At 35.7% G+C, this 22010-nt stretch overlaps 1 protein-coding gene across 3 annotated transcripts in view; it reads right to left on the minus strand.

The window, feature by feature from the left end:
- Rif1 (replication timing regulatory factor 1) overlaps positions 1–22010 on the minus strand; it is a 61862-nt gene that overhangs the window by 35813 nt on the left and 4039 nt on the right. For 2 of the 3 annotated variants that reach the window (XM_027937915.2, XM_027937913.2), the window contains exons 5-16: positions 20325–20452; positions 20136–20230; positions 18682–18871; positions 15980–16072; positions 12769–12907; positions 10042–10193; positions 7597–7714; positions 6875–7048; positions 6541–6651; positions 5424–5486; positions 2646–2746; positions 174–260 (exon numbers count right to left, since the gene is read on the minus strand). In XM_027937915.2, coding sequence (XP_027793716.2) covers positions 174–260; positions 2646–2746; positions 5424–5486; positions 6541–6651; positions 6875–7048; positions 7597–7714; positions 10042–10193; positions 12769–12907; positions 15980–16072; positions 18682–18871; positions 20136–20230; positions 20325–20452 — 1451 coding nt within the window. The remainder of the gene's footprint in view (positions 1–173; positions 261–2645; positions 2747–5423; positions 5487–6540; positions 6652–6874; positions 7049–7596; positions 7715–10041; positions 10194–12768; positions 12908–15979; positions 16073–18681; positions 18872–20135; positions 20231–20324; positions 20453–22010) is intronic. The other variant, XM_071619180.1, reaches the window with a different exon arrangement.

Here is a 22010-nt window from a genome sequence, read left to right on the forward strand (position 1 = left end):
CTTAATGATTACCGCTTGTTTGTTTTTAAGTCAGTCAACATATTTCAAATCCGATACTCTCAGAATCTTAAAACCCAAGTATCACCTTTATATAAGAAAATATGGAAATATCATGGATTTTTTTTTCTTTTTTTGGCCAATCTTTATCATAGCATTACATTTAAGATACTTGCATTAAGAATATCCATATTAGCAACCTGATATGCTGGTGAACCTAATACTTTCTGAGGAAGTCCTTGAATTGTAATTTCCATGAGGACCTAAGAAAGAGAAAAGATCACAGTAGTCAGCCATTAAAAACATCACCTTATGGGCTGGGGGTGTTAACTCAATGGTAGAGTGCTTGCCTAGTACATGTAAGGCTTTAGAATTAATCTCCAGTAATGTTTAAAAAAAAAGAAGTCTATTTACTTAGTAAAATACTATTCTTTTAACTGTACTTTTAATAATTCATTACAAGATATGTTCTTTCAATAATGTTGATTAATATATATTTCCATTAAGCTAAAAATTTCAAATACGTAAATATGAAAAGTGCACAGTAAGTACTTTACAGATAATGCGTTCAATTTGGAGTGTATTTTCACAGATCTTCTAAATGTCTGCATGTGTAGGTACACAGAAAGAAATAAACTCCTATACATATTTTGCTTTCTTTGTGGTGCTGGGAAATAAACCCAGGTTGAACTACTAAGCTAAACCCCAACTCCATATGAACACTACTATAAACCAATGAGGATATTTAATGATATTTAATCATTTCACAATGTGAAATGTGTAAATCATTAATGTATTTCATTAATATATACTGATGCTGCTAAATGAATCAATGTCTATAATTTGTTTATTCATCCATTTTTCTAAAAATGAATGCTGAAGCTCTTATTTTGTACTGATAAAAGAAAATTTTGAAATGCATTTCGTATTCAATGCCAAAAGCATACATTTCATAGGACTATTAATTAGAAACTGGGTTTAAAATTGCTAACTCAAATACGAATAAACCTACCAAACTGCTCTCTTAAAAAAATCTTCCTACACTGCTATTAACATAGACGACATAACTTAAGTGTCACAGTAACATAACAAATCATAACAAATAATTACAACAGAATTTTACATATTCTTCTTTGAAACACATTAAAAGCATTTATTTTGAGCCTTGACCCCTAGTGTTTTCCATGTATTAACTAATTTAATTACCTATCAATACTACACAGCCTATTTATAAACCAATCAGTGGGACCAAAAGGGTAGATAAACTATGAAAATTTACTCTAAAACACAGTTGGGGGGTTGGGAGTATAGTTCACTTGTAGAGCTTCTGCCTAGCATATGCAAAGTCCTGGGTTCATTCCCTGGTACCACCATAATAAAATAAATAAAAAACAGTTGGTCGGAGATTCAACCAAATCTGCTCTACAGTCCTTGCTATAAACCACAAGCTATACTGCCATGGTACATTTACTTGTCACTGTACATAAAGAAAACATAAGGAATTTAAACTAAGGTATCATTTTTTGGGTGGCTTACTATTATAAAATTTATATACAAGACAAGCACTGTCCCATATGCCTATAATACCAGCTCAGGAGGCTAAGGCAAGTTTGAGAAGAGTAAATTTGAAGGCAGTGTTTCTCAAAATAAGACCTGGATGTACTTGATGACAAGCGTGCCCTGGGTTCAATTCCCAGTCTGTGATTAAAAACTTAACAAAAAAATCCAGCAACTACATACTATTTACTTTCTCCTTTCCTTCACTACTGTATGTTTTTAAAATGTATTTAAGAGCTGGAGGTGTATGTCAGTGGTAGAGTGCTTTCCTAGTTTAACAGGCTCTGGGCTCAATCCCCAGAACTGTACCAAAAAAACCAAAAATGTATTCAATACCAATGTCATTATCAGGGTTAAAGAGTTAACAGAAGGCTGAAGTAGGAGGATCAAAAGTTCTAAAACAACCTTGGCAACTGAGATGCTGTCTCAAACTAAAAATAAGCTAGGGATATAACTCATTGGTAGACTGTTTCTGTCTGCTATTCTTGAGGCCCTGGATAACAATCCTAGTACTAATCAATAATGTATTCACCAGCTAACCATTAGTGGTATTCAGCACTCCTGTCATTGTATTAGAAAACATTGTTTCTTCAGTTCAAATTTCATGCCCTTTACCTCATTTTCTCAGTATAGCACATTCTTTTTATTAATTTGAACATGTTAGTGGCTAATATAGTCATTTACTTTATTATTTTTTAAATGATTAATATCAATAGAAGGGTATTTATTACAGAACAAAACTGCTGATAAATACTTGATTAAAAAGGTTTCTCCAGGAGCTGGGGTTGTGGCTCAGTGGTAGAGCACTTGCCTAGCATGTGTGAGGCATTGGGTTCGATTCTCAGCATCATATAAAAAAATTAAATAAAGGGCCACCAACAACTAATAAAGTATTTTTTTTAAAAAAAGTCTCTCTGGAGGGTTGGGCATATAGCTCAGTTAGCAGACTGCTTGCCTCGCATGCACAAGGCCCTGGGTTCAATCCCCAGCACTGCCCCCAAAAAATGTAACAAAGTCTCTGAAAATTTGTCCTATCCAAAAATTCATTTCAAATATGATTTATTCAAAGTTCAATTTACAGATATACTTACCAATGTTTTTGACACAGGATATATTTCTGACTTTACTATACTTTCCAAAGATTTTAGTAGGAGGGTCAGAACTTCAGACCCTGATCTTTCTTTTCTGTTACCTATCAAAAAGCAAAAGGAAGAGTATAGGTCTAAATACATATTTTAGAGATTAATATATGTGCATAGAAAGCTTTAAATGTTACTAAACAGTAATTTTTTTTCCAAATCAGCAATAAATGCTTTAAGGTAAATTAATGAGAAAACCAAGCACAGACACACACATCTGTAATCCTAACTACTTGGGACACAGAAGGATGGCATAATTCCCAGGCCAGTCTGGATGTTAGACCCTTTCTCAAAATAAAATGGGTTGGTTGGGACTATAGCTTGGTGCTAAAGTTGGGACTGTAGCTTAGGTTCAATCCCCAGGACTGCAAAAGAAGGGGTGGCGGGTCGCATGGAAAATGATACAATACAATTTTCAAATTAATTTTATACATGAAAGACAAACAATTCACTGGATTCTAGAAAATCATTTCATTGAATCCTCTGCAATGAATCCCTTCTTCTCAAATAGAGACTCTACTGCACAATAGATCAAGTCGTGTTCTGCAGAGATTTATCCTGTTCCTAATAGAAGCAGGAAGGTGGAGTAAAACTCTAATAGATTCAAACAGTAAAGCTGGAGGAACAGCAAATGATGGCTTCAAGTTTCCTATAAGTTACAAGGCCAGCGGGGAGGACCTTATGAGACTCAGGAGAAAGAGTTTTTAGAATGGAAGGAAAACAAAACCTCCAAGTTAGAGGAAAAAGGAGAAGCCTCAGAGGGGGAGAAGGAAGAAACCTCAGAGGAAAGAAGAGAAAGGAGAGGATAATTCTCTATTATGTGAGGAACAAGACTAAACCTTTCAGGGTCTTACTGTGGTAGATTCAAAGCACAGAGCTGAGGAAATAACTAGGGATGATGTGAAGATTATTTTAATTTATTTGATAGTGGATTCTGAGTCAGAGGAAGAAGAAGGAAAGTCTCTGAAGTAAAAAAGGCAATGACTACCTCCCAGACAGAGAAAAAATGAGAGACCTTATGTGGATTTAAAGAAATTGCCTTTGGTTACTCGGTTTGGGACTCTATGAGAAGAAAAAGCAGCTGAAACCCCAGATGGTATACAAAACCCAGAAGGGAAAGAAATTAGCTAGGCTCAGAAGTCAAGGAAGTAGGATGGACTGTCTGATCTCCCAACCTTGCCCACAAAATCAGAGATAAGTTATAAATGAGCATAAAAACATTTGTGTATATACTTGAATGATCCATCAGGAATCACCAAGGTTTTAAGGAAAATAGATATTATTCTTGAAGTAGAAGAGCTAACATCCAAAGAAACAGCCCAAGGAACTAAAGAAAATTTTAGTAGAAATATGATCAGTACCTTCAGAGAGATCCAAGACTGGAAATAAAAAAACTTCCATGTAGGTGTCTTATAAACCAAAAACTCAACAAATGATTTTAGTAGTAGAATGGACATACTTGAAGAATGAATGAGCAATCTATGTAATCAACTAGAAGAATTCTCTAAGGATACAATACAGATGGCCAAGTAAATAATCAATAAAGACAGACTAAGACTAACTTCAGAAACGTCTTTGTTAGAAACTCCAGAAAAAGATGGTAAAGAGAATGGTGCTGAGGACATAATTAAGGAAATAACTGAAGAAAGCTTTCCAGGCATGGTGGTGCATGCCTGTAATCCCAAGAGCTTGAAGACAGGAGAATCTCTAGTTCAAAGCCAGCCTCAGCAACTGTGAGGTGCTAGGCAACTCAGTGAGACCCTGTCTCTAAATAAAATACAAAACAGGGCTGGGGATATGGCTCAGTAGTGGAGTACCCCTGAGTTCAATCCCAGGGAGGGAGGGAGGGAGGGAGGGAGGGAGGGAGGGAGGGAGGGAGGAAAGGTAGTGAAAGCTCACCAAATAGAAAGCTCACCAAATATATCAAGCAGGATTAATGAAAACAGACTCGCCCCTAGACATGTCTTGGCGAAGTTTTAAAATTCTAGTAATAAAAAGAAAATCATAAAGGCTTCTAGAGAGAAAATAGCCTACAGAGGAACAAGAATCAGACTGACAGAAGATTTATCACTGGGCACCATGGATACTAGAAGTAAATGGAACAACACCATAAAAGTTCTTCAGGAAGAAAGTTTTCAACCTAGAATACTGTATACAGTCAAATTAGCATTTAATTTTGAGGGTAAAACAAAGATATTTTCTGATGTTAAACAATTTAGAAAATTAATTTGTGTACCCTTTTTGAAAGAATTACCAGAGAATATATTTCAGCAATCTTGATGACTACAACCCATCTACAAAATGCTTTCTTCACAACACACATCTAGAAAATCACAAGTAAAACATCTCATCTCTACCAGAAGGATGGAAGCTAACAGCATATTTGGGGATGAAGAGATGTTAATTACCTAGATATTATTATACTTAAAGGATATATTTTAAAAATTTCATGTTAGCCATCCCGCCTTATATATGAGCAAACTTTACATATTACTAAGGGGGAGGAAGAAATCCTATCAATGTAACAGATGGGAAAAGGTGAGGGAGAAGAATTAGAAAAATGAGAAAGATGCCAATTTAATGTATGAATACCAAAAAAAAAAAAAAAAATGCAGAGGCTGAATGCATCAAGAGAAGTTTATAATTTTTAGCATTTATCACAGTCAATCATTATATTAAAGCTTTTTGTTTTGGAGAAAAAAATCATTTCATCAATGTAATAGTGCTTACCTGATTCAGTAACTGATTTCACCAAGCTAATTAGCTCCTTCCAGACAGCACTGACAACTGCATCTGTCAAACAAAATACTTTTAATAGTGTATATATGAATTCAAAGGCTCTCCCTTTCTTCCATATAAAACAGAAGAAATAAATTGAGCAATATTTACCAAGGTGATAATTCCCTTATAATATTCATTACAACAAATTTATAAAGCTATAACATTTTAAACATCAAGTCATACAAATAAGGGTAACTCTTATTTTCTGAATTCTCTGTAAGACTCATTAGTTATAAGAAAGGACAAAAAAATGAATCCTAAGAATATTTGAAAACCAATAGAGAAAAAAACCACATAATTCATTCTTCAATCACCTAAATGGCAAAATATTCTTCTTTGTTTTATGGTAGTACCAGGGATTGAACCCAGGGTACTCTACCATTGAGATACATTCCCAGCTCCTTTTACTTTTTGAGACAGTCTTGATAAGTGTCCCAGGCTGGCCTGGAATTTGCAGTCCTCCTGCCTCAGCTTCCATAGTAGCTAGAAAACTGGCACGCATCATTGTGCCTGGCCATACGATCAATTTTTTTTTTTTCATACGATCAATTTTTAAAACATTTTTAAAATGTTTTAAAACATTTAGACTATGGACCCAGGGGTTTAAATGCATTCATTTACATGTTAGAGCCACAGAGCCTAGGCATAAATCATAGCCCTATTATCTGCTATGTGACTTTATCCAAGTTACTGACATTATCTGAACAGCTCAGTTTCCTCATTTGTAAAATGGCTGCTTTCAAGATTAAATCAATTAAGTATCCGTGCCCAATCTGACTAGTAAGAGGTACCACATAGAATATTTACCATTCTACCTTCTTTTATTTTTCTTGGTACTGAGGATTGGACCTAGGGGCATTTTACCAATAAGTTATATCCCTAACCTTTCTCTTCTTAAATTGAAAGACCGGGTCTCAAGTCCAGGTTGCCCTTGAACTTCTGATTGTGCTGCCTCAGCCTCCCAAGCTGCTTATAATTACAAGCAAGAATCGCTGTTCCTGGCTCTATTTTACTTTCTTTTAAAACATAGTTTTGAATAATAAAAAATTTTTTCTTAAATATTTACCAGAAGCATCCTTTCCAACTGCAAGAAAGCTATCATGCACAGCAGTAATAAGTGTATGTGCGTGCTTGGAAAAAAATGAAGGGCTGCTGATTAATGGATGTTCAAGTGGCTCTAAAACAAGAAGAACAAAAAGATAATTATATAAAACGAAAGATATGACAGCATTCTCAATATAAAATTTTAGATGGTCTGAATGGATGTGATTTTTATTAAAACACTTTGCACTTATTTCACAAACAATTGCATTATGCTACGGAGAAAAATAAGACCTTTCTTTACCAATACAGCAAGTCCTGGATTGTTTTAATAAATAATTTTAAAAATAATTAAATACCTAAGCTCAACACAAGTTTGTGCTGCTTAGCAAAACTCAATACTTCTGGACCCATCAAAAAATGAAGCAACATTTCAAGTCCCAAAAGTTGAATGGAAGGGATTGTGGCCATTCCACCTAAATTTGAACTCATGTTCATGCGTGGAGTTCCAGGAACTCCATAGGGGGAAGCACCTTAAAAAAGAGAGAGAGAGAGAAAAGTCCATTTATATAAGGTTATTTTATATTAGCTACCAAAATGCATGTACTTTATAACATTACAATGTAATTTTCAAAACAAATACAACTTAAAATTTCAGGCAGTAATCCACCCCTTATAATTATGCATATATAGTTCTTTCTGGTACTTAAATATGAAAAACACTCAATGCGTAACAAAATAGTAATAGCAATTAACTGTTTATGTTGTATGCTAAGTCACATTTCTTTTATCTGCAAAAGTCTGTTGTTTTTAATCAAAGCTCCGAGATTCTGCTATGGAAAAAAACACGGAATTTTATGTTACTTTCTATTAGCTATCCTGAGTTGTAGGTAAAGCACATTCATCTTTTCCAACCACAACTCTGCAACTTAACACAGTAATCAGTAACAAAGAAAAACAAAATGTCTTTTTTAATAACAGATCAAAAAATGATAAAATACTTCACTTCATATGAAAGATACTAAGTAAAAAAGCCTTCAAAATCTTTTCAAAAAGAGAAAAAAGGAAGTCTATTCCTTACCTTTGTGTACAGGAGTCATAGGACTTAAACCTGGAGAAGTAGCTATACGAGATGAATTGCCTTGAGGTAAGACACAAGAATCAGTGCTAATTGTACTCTGAATCAGAGGAACACAAACCTATTGGGTGAAAGAAGAATAAATATATATCTTTAAACCGAGTGTCATTTTTTTCAATATTTATTTTTTAGTTGTACCTGGACATAATACCTTTATTTTATCTATTTATTTTTATATGGTGCTGAGTATCGAACCCAGGGCCTCGCAAGTGCTAGGTGAGCACTCCACCACTGAGCCACAACCCCAGCCCTTGAGTGTCATATTTTTAAAAGCCTTACATAAATTTCTATTTAGAGCAATTTTAATTCTTTTGATATGGACACTGAGCACCCTAATTCAAAAATTTATAGAACCTCCAAAAGCCAGAACTCTGAGCCCCAGGATACCAGTGTTGGAAAATTTCATACCAAACTAGTCTCACCATGGAACATAAAAGAAATAAATTTCATGTTCAGACTTGAGTCCTATCCTCAGATATCTCATTCTATATATAAAAATAATTCAAAATCTGAAATATTCTTCCTTTTTGATCCTATGCATTTCAGATAAGGGAAACTCAAGCTGTACTGAATTGTATTGATGGTTTTCTTACACAGACTTAAAACCAGAATTGAAGAAAATAAGATCTTTCTAAATTTGTATTTGCCCTAAATGTATATTATCTATATATTTCAGTTCTACATTTGAAACAGAAATTTATACATATAAATTTATACATTGGACCCAGGGGCACTTTACCACTAAGCTTTTTAATATAAATATAAATAACTACATATAAATAAGCTACATAGAAATAACTTCCTTCCCCCATGTACTGGGGATTAAACTTAGGGCTTCACACATGGTAGGAAAGCACTTGAACACTGTGCTACATCCCCAAACCTTTCTATTTTTCATTATGAGACATGGTCTAATTAAATTGTCCAAGCTGGCCTCAAACTTGCAAGCCTCCTGCCTCAGTCTCCTGAGTAGCTAGGATATAGATATGTAACACCATACCGGGCTATAATTACTCCTTTTTATTTTTTAAATAAATTGAGAAAACAAGGATAGAAATATTTAAATTTTAAAAAATTTAGGCCAGACATGGTGGCCTAAGACTGAAATCCCAGCTGCCTGGAAGGCCAAGAGGCAGGAGGACTCCAAGTTCAAAGTCAGCCTGGACAATTTAGCAAGACAATGTCTCAAATAAACAGAGAGAAATTTAAAAAAAAAAGGCTAGGGATGTAGCTCAGTGTTAGAGGACCCCTGGGTTCAACCTCACCATAGGGGGTGGGAGAATATAGACAACATTAAATTTACTATCTAAATGTTAGGAGAGATATTAAAATACAAATGGATTTGTAGTATCTTTTTTTAAATTTTTGGTACTGGAGATTGAACTCAGGTACACTCAACCACTGAGCCACAGCCCTATTTTGTATTTTTTTTTTTAGAGAGGGGGGAGAGAGAGAGGCGGGGGGGAGGGAGAGGGAGAGGGAGAGGGAGAGGGAGAGAGAAAGAGAGAGAAAATTCTTTAATATTTATTTTTTAGTTTTCGGCAGACACAACATCTTTCTTTGTATATGTGGTGCTGAGGATCGAACCCGGGCCGCATGCATGCCAGGCGAGCGTGCTACCGCTTGAGCCACATCCCCAGCCCCCTATTTTGTATTTTTATTTAGAGACAGGATCTCACTGAGTTGCTAAGCACCTCCCTGTTGCTGAGGCTGGCTTTGAACTCTCAATCCTGAGGATGCTCCCAAGCTGCTGGGATCACAGGAATGCACCACCATGCCAAGCTTGTAATATCATTTTTAAAAACTTATCATCAGGGCTGGTGTTGTGGCTCAGTGGTAGAGCACTTGCCTAGCCTGTGTAAAGCACTGGGTTCCATTCTCAGCATCACATATAAATAAATGAATAAAATAAAGGTCCATCAATATCTAAAAAGTATATTGAAAAAAAAAAAGGATTTTATATTAAAAAAAAACCTATAACCAACTTAAATGAGTGATTATAACTATGTAGCCTAGACAAAGGATAACTAAAAACAAATAACTGAGCCAACTTTTTATCTACCCAGTATAGCACTTGACTAACATTTCACTAATGTCAAAAATCCTCTTGGGGGGCTGCAGGTGAGATCCATCTTAAAATCAATACTTCTAGAATAAGAAGAGATATTGTGTTTGCTGACTAACAAGTCTTACAGGGCTCCATTTCAGGCCATTGGAGAACACCCTTTGGAGAAAATGACCATAAAGTTCTGAGCTAAGGGGGGAAAATATATTAGTCTACTAATATATAGCAAAAACAACACAAAAAGATTAGACTGGAAAGATCTGAAGAACACATTAATTAAAAAAAAAAAAAAAAACAGTGGCATTTAACACGTGTAATATTACCTGTTCAAAATTTGCAGGGAGATGAGGTCCAAGTCTCATCAGTAAATACCACCAGACTTCTAGCTTTGTTAATGCTAGAGTTTCTGTTCTCACATGGATGGAACTCAAAGGCTGCATTAACAACTTGAGTCTTTTTGCACTACACAGAATATCTTAAAAGAAAATAAGCACAGAGGTGAATATTAAACTTCAATAATAAAGTATATAAGTCTCTTTTTTCCACAGCAAGACAACATGTTTAAAAAATAAAATCAGATTTTCTTGCTGTATCCAAAATTTGTACTCCTATAAAACTCAGTAAGCTGGACTAAAACCAATGAATATGAACAAGCAATGTCTATTAGATACTGTGTGTTGGATGATTTTCCCAATAATGTCTACAGTATTTTTGATTATCACAACTGGAGGGATGTTATTAGTATCGAGTGGGCTGAAATCTAGGATGTTGCCAAACTTCCTAAAACACAGCAGACACCCCCAGCAACATATGACCCTATGCAAAATGCCAAAATTGAAAAGCAGTCCTATGTTAGCATTACATCCATTTAACAAAGAAATAGAGGCATTTTTTACATTATGTTAAAACAGGATATCATTCTTTTAATCAACTAATAACTATTATAAACATTGTTGGCAACCCTGTGTGATGGTGCATGCCTATAAAATCCCAGTGAATACGGAGGTTCAGCCAGGAGTTCAAGGCTACTCTGAGCAACTTAGACTGTGGCTCAAAAATTGAAAAAAAGGAAAAGAAAAAAGTACTGAGGATATAAGGCTCCCATGAGCTGAATCCCCAGTACCACACACACACACACACACACACATATACAAAAAAAAAAAAAAACATTGCTAGGGCCACTGATTATGTTTTAGAAACCTAAACAGACTTAGATTCAGATCTACCTTACCTTAACAATAATCAGATTGTTAAAATTCAGCATACAAGTGAATTCTGGTTGTTTAAATAGAAATATACATGTAAGTTGGACCAGGGATATATAAATTAAAACATTTAAGTAATATGTGCTCAAGTACCTTGTTTAAAAGGTCATGTATTTGGTGGAATAGTTTTCATCAATGTTTCTTAAAACTGCTCTGTCATATAGACATTTCAACTAACACTTCTACAAGAAAATGAAGTTAATCACCTATAATCCCAGCAACTCACAATAAGGTACGGGATCACAATTGTGAGGTCAGCCTGGAAAATTTAGTGAGATTATCGCAAAATAATAAATTAAAAGGCTGGGGGTATAACTTAGTGATAGAGTACCCCTGAGTTAAATCCCTAACATGAGGACAAATAAAGAAAATCAACTCAAATCACTGCAGAACACAAGTTCTCCAGTCCAGGACACTTTCCTTTCTGAATCCTTTTGTCCATGAAAGGGGCTCCAAGTATAATTCCAAAAGATTTTAATCCCCCAAAACTGCCTCATACTGCTGGGTACATAACTAGCTATACCTAAATAATCGTCAGTTAATAAAGTAGGCAAGATTTCATTTTCAATATTAAAAAAAAAAGTGCCACAAAATATACTTTGATCCTTTTTTCATTGGGGATGGAACAAATCCAGGGCATAACACATGCTAGGCAAGCACTCTACACTAAGCTACATTACTGGCCCTTTTTGTTGTTATTTTGAGACAGGGTCTTACTAAATTGCCTAAGCTGGCCTCCACCTGCAATCCTCTTGCCTCAGGATTAAAAAAAAAAAAAAATTTCAATATTTTAAATAAATATAACTAGTAATGCAAATAATCACCTTATGAAATACAGAAATATGGAAAGAAAGGGATTAGTGGTCTCTGACAGGGAAAATCAGGATAAAAATAACACTATCTAGCAGATCTTATAAACATAGTACTAATTAAATCTAAGATTAAATGTCACCTACTTAAGTACTCATTCCGACCCACTTTTGGGCCAAATACTCTTCCTCATAAACATACATCAGGATTGAAGGTGTAGCTCAGTGGCAGAGTGCTTGCCTAGCATGTGACTGGATTTGATCCTCAGCACCACATAAAAATAAATAAAGATATAAAAAGTATTTCAAAAAATACATCAAACAACTCCATTGCACAATAAGGTTACAAGTTCAAAGAAATCAGTTTCATATATTAATGCTAACCCACTATTTGGGACTTGTCTAGAAATGATAGAAAAAAGCTTAGTAACTGATATTTCACGGCTATCATCGCTTCCTATTCCCTTATGATAAAGTCAATAAATACCTAAGTTTTGACATAATAAATAATGAGAAAAACTTGTTTAATCTTGCTTAAAAGTAATTCAATGAAAAATAAAAATTTTTATTATTTTAGACCTGTGAACTGAACCCAGGGCACTTTACCACAGCTACATGCCCAGTCCCCCCCCTTTTTTTTTTTTTGGTACTGGGGGTTGACCACTGAGCCACATCCGCAGCCCTATTTTGGATTTCATTTAGAGACAGGGTCTCACTGAGTTGCTTAGCACCTCGCTTTTGCTGAGGCTAGCTTTGAACTCAAGATCCTCCTGTCTCAGCCTCCAGAGCCACTAGGATTATAGGCATGCATCACCATGCCCAGTACCACTCCCATTTGAAACAGGTTCTCCCTACATTGCTGAGGGCTTCCCTAATTATAGAAGCTGGCCTTGAACTTGTGCCTCAGCCCCCAGGGTTGCTGGGATTATAGGTGTGTGCGACAATGCCCAGTAGAAAAATCAAAAACTTTGAGTACCTGGATTTAAGGCAAAATTATCTATTAAACTCTTCCATGCAATAAAAGCTATTTTTTTAATCATGGGTGTTCCACTACGAAATCCCAGTTCCTCCAAATGTAACAAAGAATTGATGAAACTTCCACTTCGATGCAAAGTCTAAAAAAAAAAAAAAGAAACATTAAAAACTTGTTTATCTGAATGAAACAGAATAATTATGTGCACTGTTTTCATTCATTTATTCATTCAACTTAATATATGTCCTTAGGAGACAAAATACATTACCTTCAAAACATAAAATAGATGTCAACTCTTAGGAATTTGAGTTCACAGAAAATATTGAACAGTGAGTATGCTTTCAAAATTCAAGATTACAAAAAAATACAAAATTCAAATAAAGTAGATAACACATAATACAGAATACTTCCACTACAGAGAAAATTAGGAAGGTAGATAAATTCCAAATTTTATCAATGCAATACAATATCAAAGAAAATAGGTACAGGTTGAGTACCCCATAATGGAAATGCTTGGGACCAGGAGTATTTCAGGTTTTAGAAGATTTACATATACATCAAAAGATTATCTTGGGAACAGAACACAAAATTCATTTGTCCCATACACACATAGTCTAAAGTAATTTTATTCAATATTTTTAGTGCACCGATGTTCTGACAGGGAATTGTTACATGAGGTCAGAAATTTTCCACTAGTTGTGCCAAGTGAGGACATAAAAGTTTTCCAATTATGGAATAATTCAGATTAGGGATGCTCAACCCTGGATCCTCCTGCCTCAGCCTCCAGAGCTGCTGGGATTATATGTATGCGCCATGGCACTTGACAAGAAGTAATTCTTAAAAGAAGATGCTGGGCATGGTGGTGCACACCTGTAATCTCAACAACTCAGGAAGCTGTGGAGGAGAATAAGTTCAAAGCCAGCTTCACCAACTTAGTAAGACTCTCAGCAACTTAGTTAAAATCTATCTTAAAAAATAAAGACAACTGGGAATATAGCTTAGAGGTAAATTGCCCCTGGGTTTAATCCCCAGTACATGCTTGCAAAAGAAGAAAACATAAGATCTGACATTGGATTTAACAGTAACTTCATGAATATGGCTTTGAAAACAAAAGACCATAAAAAACTTCATCAAACTTAAATGTTTGTGTAAAGGTGGGATGGGGGGAAAAGCTCAATGGTACAGTGTGCACTTAGCAGGTAATGATATCCTGGGTTCAATCCCAGCACTACACACACACTTGTCCAAAAGACATTATCAAAAAATCAAAAAGATGCCAGGTTTGGTGGTACACCCCTATATTTCCAGCAACCCCGGAGGCTAAGGCAGGAAGATCACATGTTTGAGGCCAGCCTCAGCAACTTGGCAAGATCCTGTCTCAAAATAAAACGTGGTGGGAATATGGTTCAGTGGTAAGCATCTGAGTTCAATTCCAGATACTCCACTCTCCGCGCCCCAAAAAAAGCATAAAGAAAACCTCTATAACGGAAGAAAATACTTGGCAAATCAGATTAACACTGAGAATATATTAAGAACAAAAAGACAATCCAACTTAAAAATGGGCATAGGACTTGAATGGGCAATTCTTCAAATACAAAACAAATGACAAAAATAAATAAATAAATAAAACCCACATACAGATCAAAAATAGAAATACAAACCAAAACTATAGTGAGATACCACCTCATATCCATGTGCATGACCATTATGACACAAAAAAAGGAAAGTGCTGGAGAAGATGGTATGTACCTAAAATCCTAGAGCATCCATCCTACTGGTCATGATGTAAAATAATACACCTGCTGTAGAAAAGCTTGGCAGTTTTTAAAAAATTTCAGCATAGAACTTCCACATGAGCCAGTAATTCTACTCTTTTAAAATTCAAGAACTTGGTCACCAATAGATATTTTCTATAATCGTGTATACAACAACATTGTTCATTATAGACAAAAGGGAGAAAAACTCCAAATGTCCACCCACATGAGCAGACAGATTAACAAAATGTGGTAAATACATAACAACAGAATATTATTCTGCCATAAGAACAAATGACATTTTCAAATATGCTGCAACGTGAATGGATCCTACAAACATTATACTTAGTAAAATAAAGCAGGCACAGAAGAGCAAATGTATGATTCTACATATATGAGGTACCCAGAATAGCAAATTCATAGAAAGTAGAATAGAGGTTACCAGGTAGAGAGGTGGCAGTTATTGCTTAATGAGTAGTTTTTATTGTGGATGAAGAAAAAATTTGGGGTACAGTTGTTGATGCTTATGCAACACTATATTTGTATACTTACAAACACTTAAAATAACTGTGTATTAACACAATAAAAAAGGCAACCCTGCCCAAAGAATTGGCTTTAATTAACACTTGATTTTCATTATTCACAGTATTCATATTGTATAGTCACTTTGAACACAGGAAAAAAAAAATGGGCTGGGGATGTGGTTCAATGATTCAGCATTTGTCTGACATTCATGAGACCCTGGGTTCCATTCCCAGTACCATTAAAAAAAGAAAGAAAAGAAATAGAAAAAATCAGCCATCACTATTAAAAGAAAATACGGAGTTGGGTTTCTCTGAGCAAATTCTCTGGTCTCAGAACTTGCATCAACTGTTTAATATATAATCTTGTTTTATGTATTTCTTCATGTAAAGGTACCTTACTCAATATATACTAATTCCCTTACTTAATATCTATTATTGATTTCCTAGCATTGAAATGAAAGCCAATAGCATTGTAACTTATGTTAGAATAAAGCTTATTTAACACATGAGTATTTCTTCATAAGGCACATCACAGCCTTCCTGTGCTTAGGAACACTAAAAAAAAAAAGGGCACAAAAGTTCATGCTTAGGAACACTAAAATATATATAAAGGGTTAGGGATGTGCTTCAGAAGTAAAGCATCCCTAGATTCAATCCCTACCCGGGGAACTGGGGGGAAGACAGGGTATAACCTTGTTGAACCTTGGCTGAGAACATGCACATTGGGTGACTCAAATTCTTTCCCATTCTACATGTTTACAAATTATGTGAAAGCTACAAAAGTACTGATATGGAGTTTACATACAAGTTCTAGTGAGCAGGCAAATTTACAAATAAGGAAAACAAACTCTGAGGATGGACTGAACTAAGGAAAGTTTAAATGAAAAGGTCTGGCATATAAAAATTGTGAACTGTTCACCTAACTCTGACACTTACCTTTCCAAGAAGTTTGACAAACAAAGGCCACAATTTTAACACGTAGGTCTCATTTTTACTCATAAATAGCTTTTGGAGTTCTGAAATTAATTTCTGTAAGTAAAAGCGAAATATTTACCAAATATTCTCTTCAAAAGGAAAAAATAATCCAATATCAAAGCCTAGAAATAATTTCTAATACTTGATTATCAGCCAAATAATCTTTGCCACAATAAAGTACCCTTATTACCTCCCCCCCGAAAAAAAACCCAAAAGGAAAAATTTAGAAAATATACCAAACCCGAAAATGTTTTACCATAAATATCTAAATGCCAAAATCTAAATTCTATCATTAACATTTACTTAGCTATGCTTGTCTATCACACATCAGGCCTTCTCACCATTCATCAATCACACTTAATTTCCACCAATATACTGGTAGAAAAACTTTCTCCTAAAAACTTCAGCCTGCACATCATTAGAGTTCAAATGATAGTGTATTAGTTTTCTCACACTAGAAACTTAAAAAAGCAAAAAAACTTTCACAGTATCATAAACAATATGAGAAAATCTTTTTTTTTAATGTTTATTTTTTAGTTTTTGGTGGACACAACATCTTTATTCTATTTTTATGTGGTGCTGAGGATCGAACCTAGCGCCCCGCGCATGCCAGGCGAGTACGTTACCGCTTGAGCCACATCCCCAGCCCATGAGAAAATCTTACTTCAAATTTATTTATAAAGCTGTACATAGGGTACTGAAGATGAATAAATTTATGAGAACAAAACAATTCTCTTTTTTTGATACCAGGGCTGCTTAACCACTGAACCACAACCCCAGGTACCCCCACTTTTTTTTTTTTTTTTGAGACAGGGTCTCCCTGAGTTGCTAAGTGCCTCGCTATGTTGCTAAAGCTGGCTTTGAACTTGTGATCTTCCTCAGCTGCTAGGATTACAGGCATGCACCACTGTGCCTGACAAAACAATTCTTAAAGATACTACTTTATTATACTTTAATCTTCCTGCTCCTGCTCTATCATCCCCCAAGCCTGTTTTCAACATAGCCAGAATAATCACTTTAAAATTCAAATCAGTATATAATACTTGGAAGCTCAAAACATTCAAATATGACTTTCCTTATAATCCAGAGTAAAAATTGCATCTTTACTGTGGTCCCAAGGACCTGTGTGATTAGGTCCTCTGTTTCTCTAACAATATCTTCCACTCTTCTCAACCTCATAACTCTCACTTCTGTCATATTGCCAAGTGTTCGCTGAACACCAAGTTGGTACACAATGTAAGAGCAGAATGGGATCCTCCCCTTTCTTTTGCCAGACAAGGGACTGAATCCAGGGACATTCTTTTTTTTTTTTTTAATTTTAATGTTTATTTTTTAGTTCTCAGCGGACACAACATCTTTGTTTGTATGTGGTGCTGAGGATCGAACCCGGGCCGCACGCATGCCAGGCGAGCGCACTACTGCTTGAGCCACATCCCCAGCCCTCCAGGGACATTCTTAACAGTACATCCCCAGGGCCCTTAAACAAAAAAAGAAAAAATTTATAAATATAAACTTGTTTTGAAACAGGGTCTTCCTAAGTTGCCTAGACAGGCCTCAAACTTGAAATCCTCCTGCCTCAACTTCTCCAGTAGCTATGATTATAGATGTGTACCACCATTCCCTACAACAAGAATGGCCCTTCTGCACTCATGGTTTTCTTGCTCACGAGCTTACCCTATATTATCCACATGGCTAACTCCTATACTGTCTTCAAATCACAGTTCCAATGTCCTAATTTTTACCTTCCCTGACCACCTCACCATTTCTCTTTGATGGCAAACTTCAGCCTGTCCCTGCTATTCTATCCTCCCTAGTGCTCTTCACTTAATACATTATGTGCCTTCCTCATTTCTCATTAGAAAACAAGTTCTATAAGCCTTTTGTTTACAACTATAGTCAACAGTAATGCACTGCATATAGACGCTAAAAGATGTTTACAAGAACAAATGTTGGTAAGCCTAAGACTTGAGGAAAGTAATAACCAGCTAGGAAATTATATGGACTAGATGAGCTTACATGCATGAAAATTCGTAACTACTGAAATTATATAATAACACAAAAATAACACTGAATTGGGTACTGCTCTCCCTTATTTAGAAATATAATCCCTTGTTGGGGGGGGCAGGCTGGGGTTTTGGCTTAGCGACTTTGTGGCTTAGCGACTTTGTGGCTTAGCGGTAGAGCACTTAGCAAGCATCACATAAAAATAAATAAATTAAATAAAGGTATTGTGTCCAACTACAACTGGAAAATAGATATTTAAAAAAAAAAAAAAAAGAAATATAATCCCTTATGTACAGCCTTACCACCCTGAATGCGCCTGGATGTCTGATCTCAGAAACCAAGCAGGGGTCTGGTTAGAGGATGGGAGAAATGCAATCCCTTTCTAGTCAACATTCATCGAGGATGGGATAAAATATCTACAGTGTATTAAAAATGAATAGACAGTTCATTTCTGTACTGTTATGTATAATTGGTCTACACTAACTTAAGCAACTCTGTTTTAATTTAAAGCTAAACTCCTAGATCACAGTGCAATTAAACCAAAAACTCCTAGATCACAGTGCAATTAAACCAATGAGCCTAAAATGAATTTCAAGCTTAGCAAAGAAACTTTGTATTAATACAGTATTTAGAAAATCCTTAAGTAACTTAATGCTTACAGTAGTCATAAGCTGCTCTGTAATAGATGCTATTTCTTGTTGTTTCTGAAGCAACAATGGCATTCCCATCTCCAGAGCAGTGGCTCCCCTCAAATGAACCTTTTGTGCTGAATGAGCCACTAAAGGTATGACCAATTTTGCCCACCTCACTGACTCTTCTCCCATTTGAACTGGAGCTTGTTCAATTAGCCTATAAAGGAGAAATCAATAAGTTAGCTTGAACTCACTTTTTTAGTCTAATCTAGCAGGAAAAATAAACAGCATAATTTAGAATGCATACATACATTCTGCCACCCCCCCCCAATTTTTTTTCTTTTTTGGAAAAAATTGAGGTACAACCAATATATGAAGTTTTTTTGTTTTTATTTTTGTTTTTAAGGGGGGGAAAAAGTCAGTTATCACTTAAAAGTCACTTATTATAGGCTAGGGATATAGCTCAGATGGTAGAGTACTTGCTTTGCATGCACAAATCCCTGGGTTTGACCCCCAGCACGCGCACACACACAAAAAAAATCATTTATTTCTGAACTCAGTCTTTGGTGCAAGATTAGAGTGCATAAAATATTCATGAATATACACTAGTGTATACTATTGAAGTAGCAACAACTATGTGGTAAAATAAAGATCAAATTTTTCTTGCTAATTTGTATACTGCTTTACTTTTTATGTAAAAATTCTGTTTTTGTGGCAGGATTTAACCCAGGGCCTCCTATGTCCTAAACAAGCACTCTACCACAAAGCTCCATCCCTGGAGTTGTTATTGTTGTTTCTTAATATTTTTAGTTGTAGATGGACATGATAACTTTTATTGTGTGGGTGTGTGTGTTGCTGAGAATTGAATCCAGTGCCTCACACACGCTAAGCAAGCACTCTACAACTAAGCCACAACCTCAGCCCTGTACTGTTTTTAAAAGGGAGCCAAGGAACTAGACTATAATATGATCATCAACCACAGCACCAGAAGGTGAAATTAAAACAAACAGCTCAAAAACTAAAGAAAACAAAGAATGAAAAAACAAGTCAAGAGTTTGTGCCCCATGTCTTTTAAAGAGTAGGGCTGGGGGCTGGGGATATAGCCCAGTTGGTAGAGTGCTTGCCTTGCATGCGTAAGGCCTGGGTTCAATCCTTACCACTACAAAAAAAAAAAAAAAAAAAAGACTAGGGAAGGGCAAGTAGAAGGGACTTTCCTACTCCATGCTAGACAACATGACTGCCTTCATAAATACCCTTTTCTAGCCCACTTACAAGGTTGTATTATTTTTAAAACCCTTTAAGAGATAATTTTTAAAAACTTTATCATGAACAAGACTTTACTTTTAAGACTTTCAGTAAAGACATGCCCCCATTCTTTTACTGTCAATTTCATATTTGAATCTCAGAAAGTTCAATCGTTGAAATAAATTCTAAATTTATAGAAACAGTATTCTAATGTGAATTGCATCCAAACTGCATACCTTATGATAACATTTAATGCTTCAAAATCAACAACGGCAGAATGTATCTCTCCTTTATTAAATACTATTTCTAATGAGTCAATTATACTGGAAACCTAAAAGACAGAACCAAATATATACAAATCAAATAAAACAGAACTGTTTTGCTGGCATGTAGATGTAGAAAAGACTTAGAAAAACTGTACTCACCACTTTTCCAACAACTTCAGCGGGAAACGTCTGTTTGGATATTACCCAAAGTGCCCTGGTGCATACATTTTTGTCTGAATTCTTAACAATATTATTCAATTTTGAAAGCAATTCTTGAATATTTGCCTCTGAAAAGCAAGTAGTTTTAATTATAGGAACAGTATACAATCTTTTCTTCTGTGGTACTAGGGATTGAAACCAGCCTAGACCACCAAGTTACATCTGCAGCCCCAATCTTAAAATTTCAAATATAAAAGTAAAGAAAAATACTCTTAAATCAAAAAAACTAAATACATATTCAGAGAAGGATCAAGGAACCACTACTGATATCAAACTTCCCAAACCTTAAATCCAGATCGAAGTTATCATATTCAGAGAAAACAAAGCACTGAACTCCAAAACAGATAGTTCACACAAAAATAACCACAGGTATCATTACTAGGTATATGCAATGTTTAGCAAGATATTATAACCTCACACTTCTGCTCCAAGATGAACAACTCGTACTTTAGGGTGCTAACACTTCTATACATAAAAAAGAATTAGCAGGGCTGTGTGTGGTGGCACTGGTCTATAATCCTGGCAATTTAGCAAGACTCTGTCTTCAAAGAGAAAATAAAAAGGGCTGGTGATGCTAGGTGTGGTGGCGCATTCCTGTAATCCCAGCAGGAGGCTGAGGCAAGAGGATCACAAGTTCAAAACTGGCCTCAGCAACTCAGCGAGGTCCTGTCTCCAATAAAATATAAAACGGGCTGGGGATGTGGCTCAGTGGTTAAGTGTCCCTAGGTTCAATCCCTAGTACAAAACAAAGCTGGAAGTAACCCCACTCCCTCAGAAAAACAAATGGTAACAACTTTCTGATCCTTATTACCTATTCCTAATTTCTTCTCTCTAAAGATCACTTCCTAGCCAGGAACATGCCTATACTCCCAGGGGCTTGGGAGGCCAAGACAGGAGGATTGCGGGTTCAAAGCCAACCTCAGCAATGGCAAGGCACTAAGCAACTCAGTGAGACCCTGTCTCTAAATAAAATACAATAGGGCTGGAGATGTGGCTCAGTGGTCTAGGAGTTGTCTGGTACCAAAAAAAAAAAATCACTTCCCAGCTTTCCTCTAGGGTAGCAAACTACTTAGTTAAAGAGCAACAGTTCAGGCTACTTGAAACTTGGAAAGCTAGTTTAGTATAACTGTGAACTAAAAGTAGGTTTTCACTACCACTTTTAGTTCACAGTTATACTACATTTCGCACTACTATGAAAGAAACTTCCAAGTAAACATGTTCCTTAGTGTATATACCTAAATAAAACAATCAGATAAGTTATTAACTTCCAAAGACAGCCATGTTTTATTAAAGTTTCTGTTTTTAGCCAAGCACAGTGGCACACACCTGTAATCCCAGCAGCTTGGAAACCTGAGGCTAGAGGGTCCCGAGTTCAAAGGCAACCTCAGCCAAAGCCAGGTGCTAACTCAGTGAGACCCTGTCTCTAAATAAAATACAAAATAGGGCTGGGGATGTGGTTCAGTGGTCGAGCCCGTCCCAGTTCAAACCCTGGTACCAAAAAAAAAAAAAAAAAAGTTGTTTGTTTTTTTTATAGAGAGACATTTTTAATATTTATTTTTTAGTTTTTGGTGGACACAACATCTTTGTTCGTATGTGGTGCTGAGGATCGAACCCGGGCCGCACGCA

This window comes from Marmota flaviventris, chromosome 11 (genome assembly GCF_047511675.1).
Source record: "Marmota flaviventris isolate mMarFla1 chromosome 11, mMarFla1.hap1, whole genome shotgun sequence".
NCBI classification, from domain to species: Eukaryota; Metazoa; Chordata; class Mammalia; order Rodentia; family Sciuridae; genus Marmota; species Marmota flaviventris.